This window comes from Octopus sinensis, linkage group LG1, assembly GCF_006345805.1.
Source record: "Octopus sinensis linkage group LG1, ASM634580v1, whole genome shotgun sequence".
NCBI lineage: Eukaryota > Metazoa > Mollusca > Cephalopoda > Octopoda > Octopodidae > Octopus > Octopus sinensis.
The window spans coordinates 111563068-111578897 of NC_042997.1; the positions used below are offsets into that span (position 1 = coordinate 111563068).

Below are 15830 nucleotides of genomic sequence, written 5' to 3' on the forward strand. Positions count from 1 at the left end.
GAACGTGGCCGATGCCAGACCCCCCTGGCACCTGTGCAGGTGGCACGTAAAAAGCACCCACTACACTCGCGGAGTGGTTGGCGTTAGGAAGGGCATCCAGCTGTAGAAACACTGCCAGACTAGACTGGAGCCTGGGGCAGTCCCGAGCTCCCCAGACCCCGGTCGAAACCGTCCAACCCGTGCTAGCGCGGAAAACGGACGTTAAACGATGATGATGATGATGATGATGATATAAAAAGTTAATCCAAACAAGAAAGCACAAAAAAACACAACAACGCGAGGACATGGAACAAATATAGTATTATTGGATGCTCAGGAAAGAAGGAGGGTTTAATGTTTTGAGCGAAGCTCTTCGTCGGAAACATAGGAGAAGGAAAGATCCAGAGAAGGGAAGACAGAGGAAAACAAAATCACCAACGGTACACACGCGGTCACATGTGTGTTTATATGTGTGTGTGTAGTGAGAATTTACAAAATAACAAAAGATGAAGACAGGTGTGTAAGCAACAAACAGATGTATTAGTGTGTATATGTATATATATACACACACACATATAAATAAAAGAGAAGCTCTATAATAGCCTGGATTATGAGTGAAACCACTCCTTTACTGGATTCATTTAACATGCCACAGTAAACAGTTTCACAAATTAAACAGCCATCAGTTTATTAGCAAAATCAATGTCTCCAGAGATCTTTCCACTGAAAAACTTGACAGTTCAATTCTTTAAGGATTGATGGCTTACTCTTGAGGTTAAACGTATTGATTCCTGCCACATAATAGCTTTGGTTGTTTTGCTTAACAATTCAGACAATTTTTGTAGTTGTTTTTTCTTTGTTTTATTCCTCTTTGAGCTACAATATTAATACAAGTTCGTTTGTTTGTTGGTTATAAAAATTAGAAAATGTAACAAAAACTAACAACAGGCTTTGGTAAGATGTCAGTAATTATCTGTAAAGTCCCATAGCATCTACATTACTATTTCGGCACTGTTACTAATAATCAATTCAATTCAATTTTTATTGGCTTAAAAAGCAAAAGCAAAGCCATGTAGGGGGACAGGGATGCTGGTCATACAAAGAGTTCAGGTCATTTCTAGTCAAGGAAGTCTTTGAACCGAGCGGTCGTCGGCATCTTCATTATCTTGTCCGGCAACTTATTCCACGGATCTGCAACCCGGACAGAGAAAGCCCCCTCTCCTTCGATTGAGATGAAATCGTTGAAGATAGAGCTTTTCAGAGTGACCCCGCAGCCCATGCTCTGGAGCAGGAGTGAAGAACAGCTCTTTCGAGAGGTTACACTTTCCGCTTATGATGTTGTGAGCGAGAATGAGATCAGCACAGTGTCGTCGTTTTTTGAGAGAATAAAGGTTGAGCGTCTTCAGCCTTTCTTCATAAGACAAATGCTTGAGACCAAGAACCATGCGGGTAGCCAGCTTCTGGACTCTTTCGAGATGATGTATGTCTTTGAGGAGATAAGGAGAAGAGGCTTGAATCCCGTACTCTAATATGGGTCTCACCAGCGTGACATAGAGTGGTAGGAATATGGCTGCTGTGAGCATTTCGAATGACCGTCGAATCAAAAACAGAACTCCGCGTGCTTTGTTGGCAGCCTGGACACATTGGGTCGAAAGGTGAAAAGGAAGAATCCACCAAGATACTCAGGTCCTTTACCTGGTCGGTCTTCTCCAGCAGCAGACGATCCGGCTCGAAATCAAGTTGAGTTGCAGGAGAGGAGCCAACAGGCAGATGACAGCACTTTGACATGTTCAGACACAGGTCCCATTCGTTTGACCATCTCCAAACGTGGTGGAGGCATCGATGAAGATCATCTATATCACTGCAAGGAGCGACCAGTTTGACATCATTGGCAAATAGAAGGGTGTGTTGCGTGAGGTCGTTGGGCAAGTCATTGATGAAGACTAAAAACAATAACGGCCCAAGCACTGAACTTTGAGGCATGCCACTGCTCGCACTGGAGATGTCGGACAGCGAACAGAACATTATAAACTAATATGGCCACTTCCAATATGGTTCTCTCTGTAAACTGCCAAAACAGACACAGGTGTCTTCAGATTAATTCAGTGTTCTCATAGTCATTGTTTCTTGACCAATTTTGCAATTCCTGAGGTAAAAGTTAAAATGTTTTCAAGAAAAAAAAAAGCAAAAGGAACTTTTGGAGTGAGACAAGTGAACAACAAATTAATTGCATGTTCATTCTGTAGGATTAATAGATAAATACAGTTCAATATAAGCCCTAAAATTCACTCCATAATTGCTCACAGGCATATGGCATAGTGGTTAAGAGCGTGGGTTACTAATCCCAAGATTCTGAGTTCAATTCAAAGCAGTGACCTGAATAATAATAATAATAATAATAATAATAGCAGCAGCAGCAGCATCGAAAAATATCTTAGGAATGAGAACCCAGGTTCTAAATTTCCCCCAAGACACCTCACAAAGGCTGGAGGGTATATCAGCCGAAACGTTGTGTTAACAACAAACAAGATGAGGACAAATATCCATCAAATGTAAATAATGTAATAGATAAATGTTGGTTGGTTTGTTTCTCTAGTCATGATTTATATGACTAGAGACAGTCAAAAACAGATACAGAAAGAGTTAATATAAGACATGGACGTCAAGTGCACATAATAGGCTTGGTGGTAGGCAATAAGTAACATTTTGCATGCACAGGCACACAAAATGAAAGAGAAATAATCATAGAAGAGGAGTACCGATACCAGTACCGCCAGCCTGGCACCCATGCCGGTGGCACATAAAAAGGCACCATTCGGACATGGTTGTTGCCAGTGCCACCTGAGTGGCGCCCATGCCGGTGGCACATAAAAAGCACCATTTGAGCGTGGGCGTTGCTAGTACCACTTGAATGGCTCCTGTGCTGGTGATACATAAAAAGCACCATTCAAGCATGGTTGATGCCAGTGTCACCTGACTGGTCCTGTGCCAGTGGCATGTAAAAAGCACCATTTGGACATGGTTGTTGCCAGTACCACTTGAGTGGCACGTAAAAGCACCATTCAAGCATAGTCAATGCCAGTACTGCCTGGCTGGCCCTTGTGCCAGTGGCACGTAAAAAGCAGCTACTACACTCGGAGTGGTTGGCGTTAGGAAGGGCATCCAGCTGTAGAAACATTGCCAGATCAGACTGGAGCCTGGTGCAGCCTCCTGGCTTGCCACAACCCAGGAGGAGGAGTAAATGATGGAATAGTTGTCTGCAGCTAAAAAAGAAATCTCTACAATAATGAATATTTATTGCAAGGAATCTTTTCCTTCAATGCTTTTCAAGAAAGCTGTTCATCAACAGAGTAAGGTCTTTGGTTTTAATCATTTGGGATATTAAGAATTTATAGCAAACAGTTCCAAGTGAATGATATCACTAGAATTGCTGCAATAATAGTAACACAAGTTTGCCCTACATGGTAATACCAGAAAATACACCATTTATACATACAATCATCATCATTGAATGCCAGTTTGCCATGCTAGAGAGAGAAGAGAGAGAGAGAAGAGAGAGAGAGAGAGAGAGAGAAGAGAGAGAGAGAGAGAGAGAGAGAGAGAGAAAGAAAGAAAGAGAGAGAGAGAGAGAGAGAGGTGCACCAGGTTCCATTGTCTGCTTTGGTATGGTTTTTCTTTGGCTGGATGCCCTTCCTAACATCAACCCCTTTACAGAGTGTGGACTGGGCTTTTTATGTGGCACCAGCATCAGTAAGGTCACCAAGTAACTTGCAAGACAAGATCCCTTAACTGAGACAGGATATGGTGCTAAGGGAGGTGAAAGTATGGTAGCCAGACAGGAACAGATGTCTTGCTGAGGAGGATATATATATATATAAATATATGGCTTCCCTGGCTGGAGAGAGAGAGAGGAACAGAGGGAAGGGGGGGTAAAAGGGGTGGTGGTGACATGGCTAGAGATGGGGATGGGGGGGGGGGGCACAGAGCATGAGGCATACAGGTGGTTAGTAGGTCATTACTCTTTCACATGAATCCACTCCCACCAGCTAAGGAAGCATTCCATCTGACAACAAGGATGTGATAGTTCCCTCTCTATAAAAAAACCCAATGGAGCATCTCAGAAAATCACTAGGTGGGGGCATAGACAATAGTGAATATCAGTTTGGGAGGAAGTGAAAGAAACATCTAATGTCAAATACATTAAATATGTATGTTGTTGTAGCTGATATTTTCTAAGTCTTCAATGCCTGATACATTGTGTGTTTATAACTGAGATTTTGTTTTGTAATGAGTCTACAATTTATAATGGATGAATGTATTACAACCAATATTCTCTCAGTGTTGTTGTATATTCTCAGATAAATACACACAAATAAAGCACTTAAAAGCAAGATGAAAACAGTGACAGGTATTCAATAGTCTGGAGTTAGAGAACATAAAACAAACACAGGGACATAAAGATCTCCATTAAAACGTCTCTAAACTATAATTTTTCAATGCACCAAAGTTTATATCATCATCGGTTACTGTTTGGTTGGATGGTTTGACAAGAGCTGGCAAGCTGGGAGGCCACACCAGGCTCTAATTGTCTGTTTTGGCCATGTTTTTTACAGCTGGATGCTCTTTCTGACACCAACCATTTTACAGAGTGTACTGGGTGCTTCTTACATGGCCTTGGGGCAGGTGCTTTTTATGTGGCACCAGCACACCGACAGGGTTACCAAATACTTCGCAGGACAAAAACCCCTCAACTGGGAGGGAAAGAGCAGTATTGAGGGGGTGTGGCTGTATGTATGTATGTATGTATGCATCAAACACAGTGAGAATCAGACAGACAGGGATCATCATCATCATCGTTTAATGTCTGCTTTCCATGCTAGCATGGGTTGGACGATTTTGACTGAGGCCTGCGAACAAGATGGCTGCACTAGGCTCCAATCTTGATCTGGCAGAGTTTCTACAGCTGGATGCCCTTCCTAACGCCAACAACTCCGAGAATGTAGTGGGTGCTTTTACGTGCCACCGGCATGGGGGCCAGTCAGGTGGTACTGGCAATGACCTCATTTGAATCTTTTTACACATGTCACTGGCACAGGTGCCAATAAGGCACCGTTGGTAACGATCACGCTCAAATGGTGCCCTTTTATGTGGCACGGCATGGGGGCCAGTCAGGTGGTACTGGCAATGACCTCGCTCGAATCTTTTTACAAAATACCACCGGCACAGGTGCCAGTAAGGCAACGTTGGTAATGATCACGCTTGAATGGTACCCTTTTACGTGCCACCGGCACAGATCTACGTATTAGGAAACCATCAACTGTAACAAAGAACTATATTAGAAAGTAAGCACAGGTAAACACAGGCCTTCCAAGATTTTGATGTGTGGAAAAAATATAGAAGGGGTGAATGTCTTGGTGAATCATTTTGCAACTTGTTGACCATTCCTCAGAGAAATTCCTAGTCGAAAACAGAGCATTCACCTGCTATATAAAGCAGGAAGCTACCAAGTTATTGATGAGGTGGATAAATTAATTTCAATGTTTGTGTTTTAGATAACTTGTCACAAAGCAAACTATGAATCCACACAACACACACACACTGAATTTGAAATGCTGAAATAAACTGAAATATTTTAAAATTACTTTGCTTGGGAACAGATAAGGGTTGGTGACAGGAAGGGCACTGAACAATGGAAAATGTACGTCGATGAATTTCATGTGAAACATGGAAAAGTCAATGCTATGATGAGGATGACAGATGGCTATAACAGTACTGTAGCAGAAGAAATCCTTTATATACCCTCAAATTCTTGTTGGGATTAGTCTGTGTGTGTAGGGGGGGAGGCTACGACAAAACTATGAAAACTATGTTTCTAAACATAAAAATATACTTTAGTACAAGATCTGGTTTATTATTTTGAAGCTGAAGGTGTGGTGAGTTGGCAGAATGCTTAGCAGTATTTTGCTTGTCACTATGTTCTGAGTTCAAATTCCACAGAGGTCAACTTTGCCTTCCATCCTTTTGGGGTCAATAAATTAGGTACCAGTGAAACACTGGGGGCGGGGGGGGGGTTCGATGTAATTGACTATACACCCCTCCCCTCCAAATAGCAGGAAGGATTATTTTGAAGCTGAGTTGGTGTAAAATTCCTTTTCTGACCAACACTGTCATATTATTAAAGCCTGTCGGTAGCACATAAAATGCAACATCCAAATGTGGCTGATGCCAGTACCCCCCGACTGGCCCCCATGGCAGTGACATGCAAAAAGCACTATCCGAACGTGATCAATGCCAGGAGTGCTTGACTGGCTCCTGTGCTGGTGGCACGTAACAAGCACCATCCAAATGTAGTCAATGTCAGTGCTCTCTGACTGGCCTTTGTGCTGGTGGCACATAAAAAGCACTATCTGAATGTGATAAATGCCAGGCCACCTGACTGACTCCTGTGCTGGTGGCACGTAAAAAGCATCCACTACACTCTCAGAGTAGTTGGCGTTATGAAGGGCATCCAGCTGTAGAAACCTTGCCAGATCAAATTGGAACCTGGTGCAGTCACTGGCTCTCCAAACCTCAGCCAAACCGTCCAATCCATGCCAGCATGGAAAATGGATGTTAAACGATGATGATGAACATTTACTACATATTACTAGAGACAGTAAAATTGCGACCATGGCCTTCATATTCCTAGAGATCGTAACATTTATGAACACACCTTCCTGTAGCTTGGGAGTTTGCTCCAGCACACCATTACTACCTTCTTTGTCTCTTCCTAAGCAACTGCCAGCCACCCTTATACAATGTGGGGTAGCCATGTATCTCCTCTTATAGTAAGGCACTTGTGCTTGCCCCCGCCCCGTCATACATTAGCCTTTCAACTTTCCTCTTCTTTTCTAGTAAGTTACTTAACCACTTCACTAGTGGCCTATAAATAAAGCAGCCAGTACACACTGGCATTATGAACGGTGTCCAGCCACAGAAACCATGCCAATGGCTCAACAGCTTCCAACCCTACCGATTCCTGCCAAACCATCCAACCCATGCCTGCATAGAAAACAGAAGTTAAATGACGACGATGATGATAATGGTGGTGGCGATTGTGATGATGATGATGCCACTTTTTTAGAGATATGGAAATATTCCTTGAAAAAGAAGAATTGTTTCACTTTGCACCAAAGTCCTGCAAACAAACATCTGTTAACTGCCTCCAAGAATTCTTTTGTTTGGTCGATTGTTCTGGGATTGCTTAATGTTTTTAGGTGCAGACACATGGTTTAGTGGTTAGGGGATTTGGCTCAAGATTCTAAGGTCACGAGTTCAGTTCTTGGTGACATGCTATGTCCTTGAGCAAGACACTTATCACATTACTTGAACCCATTCAGCTGGCAAAAAATGAGTTGTACCTGTAAAATAAAAAGGGCCAGTCTTGTCACAATCTGTGTCAAACTGAATCTCCCTCAGAACTACATCAAGGGTAAGTGTGTCTGTGGAGTACTCAACCACTTGCACATTAATTTCATCAGTGGGTTTGTTCCATCGACTGAGCCCAGTGGAACACTTCATCATAACCGACAGAGAGTGAATCCTAATGGAATGAATACAACAAGCATTAAAAGCAAGGAACAGTTTTCTGCTTCAACCAAAGATGGGTTGTTGCTGAAGACGAAGAATGCTGCTCTTTCAAAAGTACTGAATACAAAACAAACTAGAATATCAGATACAAGTGGTTGAAATCAAAGAATATTCTAGAAACTACGATACCTGCCAAATTGCTTGGTGTTGGAGGTGTCTTTTTCCATTAGTAGTAGTAGTAGTAGTAGTAGTAATAATAATAATAATAATAATAATAACTAGCACTATGACCCAGTGTTGTCAGGTCATAGTGCTAGTACATGCATATACAGTTGCGTGTGCGCGCACATACACGTGAATACTGTCCAAATCTCCAGCCAATCGCATACAGCTAGCTGGCATTCAATTGGCGTATCAAGTTTCAGGCATTTTGATTGGGTTTTGGATAGAAAATTCACAAAAAGTCACTTCTACTGATTTTTTAATGGCTTTGCGGGGTGACTGGGGAAATGTAAAGATGTGCACGACCACCCTTGGATGGTTTTGAATGACCATAGAAAGTGCGAGCCCTCTAACTGAAAAATTGTGGATTTGTATAAAGGACACACATGCAGACATTTTGCCGTTTATATATATAGAGATAATAATAATAATAGGACCTCTAGGAATGATAAAAAAAAGTACTGAAATCTATTTGAAAATGATACCAGGCTTACCATCCATACAAGAAGTGCAAAAAATCGTTAACTGGAACGGCTCATATACTGAGAAGAGCATTATCACTGTGAAAACACCATCCATTCATGAATTTATTTATTCATTAATTTTTTAAATACATATTTTATCTGTGAATTTGCATGTGTAATCTGGGAATGCATACAATAAGCTTCTCTGCCCTAGGTGTATGGAAAACACTCGGCAAGAAACAGAAGAAAATTTGAAGAAGGAAGGAAAAATAATAATAATAATAATAATAAAATGCCCTGATGCAGTACCAGGCAGTGGCTCTCATGGCTTCTGATCTTAATTGATTGGAAATGTTATCATGTACATTATTTTGTCCTGGTATAAAAAGATGGGCTATAGCAAATATTCTGCTCAATACCACAGATTTGCTTGTCAGTTGTTTGATCTTAACCAGTTGGGCATGTCCCTTAGTGGAGTGCCGGTTAATGTTTCTGTGAAGAAGACTGTGGTACCAAAATGGAAAATCAATAATTCATGGCTCATAACTGTATATTCTATGGTCAATATACCATTGTTTTCAATGTTGCTACCTAATTCTATATTACAGCAACAACAGAAGAATAGGTAATAACATTTCTCTCATTTTCTTTTTGTTTTTTGTTTTTTTTGTTCTTTTAATGTTAGCAGAAAGAATTGTTTCAATGCTTTCGTTCAGTTAACATTTGATTTTTCATTTTAGCATTAGTTTGGATGCAGACTTATTTCAAGCAGGATTTCACAGCTGGATGCTCTTCCTGTTGGCAACCTCAGTTTTCAAATAAAGAATTTCCTTGTTTGGTAAGTTTTTGAACATAGACTGACCAAGCAGAAGGTCAGTCAACAAGGAATATCTACATCAGCACCACTTCTCTCAAGCGGAAAACACTGATGAACATTCACTCACACACACACATATATAAACATGTGCGCATGCTCACACACACACACACACTAATGTATGCATGGACACACACATTTAACGAACTTCTTGCAATTTCGGTGCACTGTATTCCTTAGCAAGGCAATGACTGGCCCAGAGCAACATCATCATCATCATTTAACGTCTGTTTTCCATGCTAGCATGGGTTGGACGATTTGATTGAGGTCTGGCGAACAAGATGGCTGCACCAGACTCCAAACTGATCTGGCAGAGTTTCTACAGCTAGATGCCTTTCCTAACACCAACCACTACAAGAGTGTAGTGGATGCTTCTTATGTGCCACCGTCCCAGGAGCCAGTCAGGTGGTACAGGCAATGGCCACGCTCAGATGGTGTTTTTTACGTGTCACCAGCACAGGAGCCAGTCCAGTGGCACTGGCGACGACCTCGGTCGAATGTTTTTTCATGTGCCAGTAAGGCGACAACAGAAGATATTTCCTTAAGATGTCACATAGTGGTACTGAACTGGAGACCATGGGAAAATTATCGTCTCTTTCACAGCATGTTACAGAAACCAATCAATCAAAGGAACCATGGAGTTTTATATTTTAAAAAAAAAAAAAAAAAAAGGCAAAATAGTTCTACTCTTAATCATTTACCAAATATGAAACGAGAGACAAAATAGCATCAGAAGTAGATGAGGACTTACTTTTGAAGGCAGTGGACATTGGTCAAGTAATAATGTGATGACTGCAGCCCCTAGTGGATCATCAAGAGGAATGGACTGTATGAGAGAAGTGACGACTACAAGCCAACCCTTTTCCCCCTCAGCAATCTTAGGTATGTATAACATTGACTGAGGAGGTTCTTGGTCACTGCAAAACAAAACAAAACATTTAGTGTTAGTCTATCACATGGGAAATAAAAAAACTCAACAACAGCTGTTTCAGTGTATTACATGAGGAACAAAGCCTTACACCACTGTTTCAGTGATAGTTTTACTCCCCTCATACCTTTGGGGCCAGGGCTCCAAAGGTATGAGGGGAGTAAAACTAATGCATGCATTAGTGTGTGTGTGAGAGCATGCGCACACGTTTATATATGTGTGTGCGTGTGAGTGAATGTTCATCAGTGTTTTCCGCTTGAGAAAAGTGGTGCTGATGTAGATATTCCTTGTTGACTGACCTTCTGCTTGGTCAGTCTATGTTAAAAAAATTACCAAACAAGGAAATTCTTTATTTGAAAACTGAGGTTGCCAACAGGAAGAGTATCCAGCTGTGGGCCCTCATACCTTTGGGGCTACCCTGGTACCGCACACCGCTGCTTTCATTCCTTTCCAGCACCATCCAATCATTCTCACTTAGGTCCCTAAATGTGAGTAGCCACACAACCTCTACAAGAACCTGCTTTTCCCCTACCGCTTCTCTAATACTTTAGCTCCCATCTAACATGAGGATGCATCCCCACCATTCCCTGGGTTTTGTAGGTTTTGTGGGCTGTATGGCAACCTCACTAGTGTAGGTGGCAAGAAAAACAAAAAAGCACCCAGCATAGGGAGCATGTTGTAGTCCTTTGGATTGATGGATCCTGTCAAACTGTCCAACCCATGCCAGCATGGAACGTGGACATTAAATGATGATTATGAAATTCCAAATCCTTTACATTCAAATTTAATCAAAACTTCAGAAATACAGGCATGAAGGAGTTAAATTTAGATAAATAGCCATAAATTACATTTTAAAGCGATGGCAATATCAAATTCAGAAACATTTCATAAAATCATTTTTATATTTCATCACAGGAAAAAAAAATCATAATTTAAGCCAATTTGTGAATATAATTCATAAAGAGTGGTTCCATAAATTCTTTAAAAAACTCCTATTAAATATTTGTGCACAACAGAATTTATGAAATGAAAAATTACAGTAAGTCTGAGCTGCTTCTTTCTAAGTATTTTATTATAAATCAACTTATTAGAAACCATTTCAAAGTTAATCTACAATTTTATTCTGCAATGGTCTACATATGTAACACTTTAATTACGGAACAATATCAAAGTTCATTATTTACATTTGACGGATATTTGTCCTCATCTTGTTTCTTGTTAACACAATGTTTCGGCTGATATACTCTCTAGCCTTCATCAGGTGTCTTGGGAAAATTTTGAACCTGGGTTCTCATTCCTAAGATATTTTTTTGATATTATTATTATTATTATTATTATTCAGGTCACTGCCTGGAATCGAACTCAGAATCTTGTAGTAAGTAACCCGTGCGCTTAACCACTACACCATATGCCCGTAAATAATGTACATAATTCCTCATCTCTTAAATATAGAACTGTAATAAAGTTATAATCTATTATACACATCAGGGCATTTTATTATTATTACTAATGGAAAAAAACCACCTGATACCAAGCAATTTGGCTGGTTTCATAATTTCTAGAATATTCTAAGATTTCAACCACTTGTAACTAGAATTCTAGTTTATTGTTTTGTATCCAATACTTTTGAAGGAGCAGCATTCTTCAACAACACATGTCTCTTTGGTTGAAGCAGAAAATTGTTCCTATCTTTGATGTCTGTTGTATCCATTTTATTAGAATCCACTTACCCTCACTTCATCTCTCTCTCTATATATATATATATGTATATATAAATCATCATCATTGTTTAACGTCCATTTTCCATGCTAGCATGGGTTGGATGTTTCAACCGGGGTCTGGGAAGCCAGGAGACTGCATCAGGCTCCAGTCTGATCTGGCAGTGTTTCTACAGCTGGATGCCCTTCCTAATGCCAACCACTCTGTGAGTGTAGTAGGTGTTTTTTACGTGCCACCAGCACAGGGGCCAGAGGAGGCTGGCAAACGGTTACGATCGGTTGGTGGTTTTTACATGCCACCGGCACGGGTATCTTAGCTACAATTTCCATTTGATTTTTATTTTGATGTTGACGTACTTGACTCAACAAGTCTCCGCAAGAACAGTGGGTCACTCTAGATGATATATATATATATAGTTAATCCAAACATGAAAACACAAAGAAAAAACATAACAACGCGAGGATGTGGAACAAGTATAGTGTTATTGGACACTCAGGAAAGGAAATAAAGAAGGAGGATTCAATGTTTTGAGTGGAGCTCTTCGTCAGAAACATAGAAAAAGGAAAGGTCCAAGGAAAGGAAGATGGAGGAAGAAAATCGCCAACGATACACACACACACATACATGTCAAACTATAGAAATGAGTGATCAACACGGCATTAGTGGATATAATTTCTTTATTTGTGAATTAAGGCTACCATTGGTTTTGTGTTAAGAAAAGCAGTGTCTTAATTTTTCAAGCCAATTGCATGGAGAAAGGGGTTTGCCACCATTTTGGAAAACAGTCATTTAGTTCACGAGGGTTCTCGTAAAACCAATGAACCAAGAAATGTTACCCCTGGTTTGATGTATACTTTCCTTGGTTGAATAGGGATATTTTTCAGGGATGTCATTATTTCATATTTTTCTATGGTTTGTTTTGATTCTCTGTTCATTTTCAGTGCTTAACCAGTGTTTGTTGACATCAGAAGCTTTGAATAGAAATATCATTTAATGTCCATTTTCCATGCATGCATGGCATAGATAGAATTTGCTGTGGCAGATTTTCTACAGTTTGATGGTCTTCCTGTCCCCACCCTTCATCTGTTTCCAAGTTAGACAATATTTCCCCATGGCCAGACATATTTTTCATAGAAGCCTAGAAATCTCCAACATCACTTGTATGATGGTCGTTCTCATTTACACACCACATGATACCCAGACACACAATCCTTTTACCTGTTTCAGTTATTAGACTTGGCCATGCTGGAGCACTGACTTGAAGAATTGTTAGTCGAATGAATTAACCCCTGTACTTGTTATTTTGAAAGCCTGGTACTTATTCTATCAGTCACATTTGAAAAACCACTAAGTCACAGGGGACATAAACACACCAACATCAAATTTCTAGATAAGGAAACAGACACACACACACACTCCTATCCACATACACAAATACAAATACACTTCCCCCCTTTATTCACTACATTCATCACCAGCCCCATCTCTAACCCCTTCTAATACTCTTACAAATTTACCCACCCACCCTTCCCAACCCTTCACCCTGAATACAATACAATTTCAGTTATGTTGGGCAAGCCACATACCCTATCAACAGCTTGCTATAAACTCCAAGCAGTACCTGTCTCCCAGTCGGTAATTATTGCTGATGTTATCTATAAAAGACCAATGCAGCTTGTTTTTATGTGCGACAATAAAATCTTCTGTTGAATGTCTGCGGGTGACATTCAGTTCTTTCTTCACGCAGTCCAAGAAACACATTTTCATTCATGAATTCAACATGTTGTCACCCCCTAAGAGCAGCAAACAGCCAACAAAACACCTCTAACCCTAACAAACTAACTGAAACAAAACCAGTGTGTTTCAGTAGAAATATGGTCCCAGAAGGGTTAAACAATGAATGGACCCTAAAATTAAACATTCCCTCTATGGCTCATAAGTAACTTCTTCAAACGCTGCATAGTTTTTCCTTCTCTCCCAGTCTGTAATTATTGCTGTTCTCTTTTTGTAGAAGACCAACACAGTTTGTCTTTATGTGCGACAATAAAATCTATTGAATGTCTGCGGGTGACATTCAGTTACTTCTTCATGCAGTCCAAGAAACATTTTCTTTCATGAATTCAACCTGACCAACAAACGCTCAAGTGACAACAGTGCCATGAAAAAAATGACTCAGTACACTCTGTGAAATGGTTTGTACAGGGTGGGGCAGAGAGGATGGATGCTTTTAAAAATGGCTATTACTCAGTCCCAGGTGGAGGGACATATGTCCGACATGTACCATTTGGTTTCTGGCGACTTAGCATTTTTTTTGCTTTTTAGGTGAAGGCATGGTGCTGTGGATGGTAGAGCATTGCGTGTTTGCCGATGACAGTTACGTGAAGAATAATGAGTCTGTCATTCAGTGAAATCAGGCTGTTTCCACCCATAACACAATCTTATGCTGGGTGAATGCACTTCGTATACGAGGTACACTAATGAATAGGAGACCAGTGGGGGCAGTCGACAGAGCAATGCTGGAGAGAGTGGAGGTCAGTTTCCAAGAAAACCTTCAGAAATGCATCAATAAAAACGGACACCACATGATGGATATTGCTTTCCACATTTGATTTTTGACAAATGCTAATTGAATACAAACATATTGATGTCAGTAAAATTTGTTTGCAGCTAAAATTAATGATTTTGTGAATTTTTCAAAACTGTCCGTCCTCTCTGCCCCACCCTGTATTAGGAAGGGTGCACAGACATATGCTGCGGTAGACATTGGAGCAAGACACAGTCCTCTGGCTCGTTGCATCCTGCTGAACTTTCCAACCCAAGCTACATGGAAGACAGACATTGATTATTGATGAGGATTATGATGAGGCACACATAAAATATATACACACACACACATATATAAATTTTTTTTTCCATAATGAGATAAAAAAAAAGCCAAGGCTGTGTAGATTTTAGAACATTTATAAACAGCTGTTTCTAGGATATTTATTATATCCCTTCATCAGAGATGGTGTGAGAAGATGGTTAAGCAATAGTTAATTTAGATAAGGTATGAAGTAGAGAGTGATGTGGAGGAATGAAAATAGATGGGAGATATGCAGGGATATTGTATTTGTATTTAGGCAGAATGGTATACATATAAGATTTCAAAACCTTATGAGTAAAATCCAATAGTATTTAAAATTGGTCATTCCAAGTATAGAGTTTATACACAGGGTTATTGAATCAAGGATTTTATTTAAATTTATATATATATATCATCATCATTTAACGTCCGTTTTCCATGCTAGCATGGGTTGGACGGTTCGACCAGGGTGTGGTAAGCCATGGAGGCTGCACCAGGCTCCAGTCTGATTTGGCAATGTTTCTACAGCTGGAGGCTTTTCCTAACGCCAACCATACTGAGAGTGTAGTGGGTGTTTTTTACGTGCCACCGGCACAGGGGCCAGAGCAGGCTGGCAAATGGCCACGATTGGTTGGTGCTTTTACGTGTCACCGACACAGACACCAGTCAGGCAGCGCTAGCATCTGCTATGTTCGGACGGTGCCTTTTTACGTGTCACCGGCACGGGTGTCTTAACTACAATTTCCATTTGATTTTTATCTGGCATCTGCCACGTTCGGACGGTGCCTTTTTACGTGTCACCGGCACGGGTGTCTTAACTACAATTTCCATTTGATTTTTATCTGGCATCTGCCACATTCGGACAGTGCTATATATATATACATATATATATATATATATATATAATTATGTGAAATAGAAAGATGAATAATCTTGTAGTAGATTAATCAAAAGTTTAACCGATACCTTAGTAGCAAAAATCACAGCAGTAAACAGCACGGTTGGAGGTACAACACTCTGGCGTTGCAACCGTGCGTTGGTGCGGATAATTGAAATTAAAACATTATTGGTGAATTGAAGAAATGGAGCTGAACGCAGATTGAACAGAAATCGTTTTATTTCATTCTACACGTGTTTCGAAAGGCACAAATTACCAAAATCCGATTGAATAATGGGACCATATTGTGTCTTTCTCTTCAGGAAGAAAAAAGGAAATCCGTTGCAAAA

The 15830-nt window shown here is 40.4% G+C and overlaps 1 protein-coding gene across 1 annotated transcript in view; it reads right to left on the reverse strand.

Moving 5' to 3' along the window:
- Positions 1-15830, reverse strand: part of LOC115215710 (RING finger and SPRY domain-containing protein 1) — a 213583-nt gene that overhangs the window by 62372 nt on the left and 135381 nt on the right. Inside the window, exon 3 of the mRNA XM_029785006.2 lies at positions 9863-10028. Coding sequence (XP_029640866.1) covers positions 9863-10028 — 166 coding nt within the window. The remainder of the gene's footprint in view (positions 1-9862; positions 10029-15830) is intronic.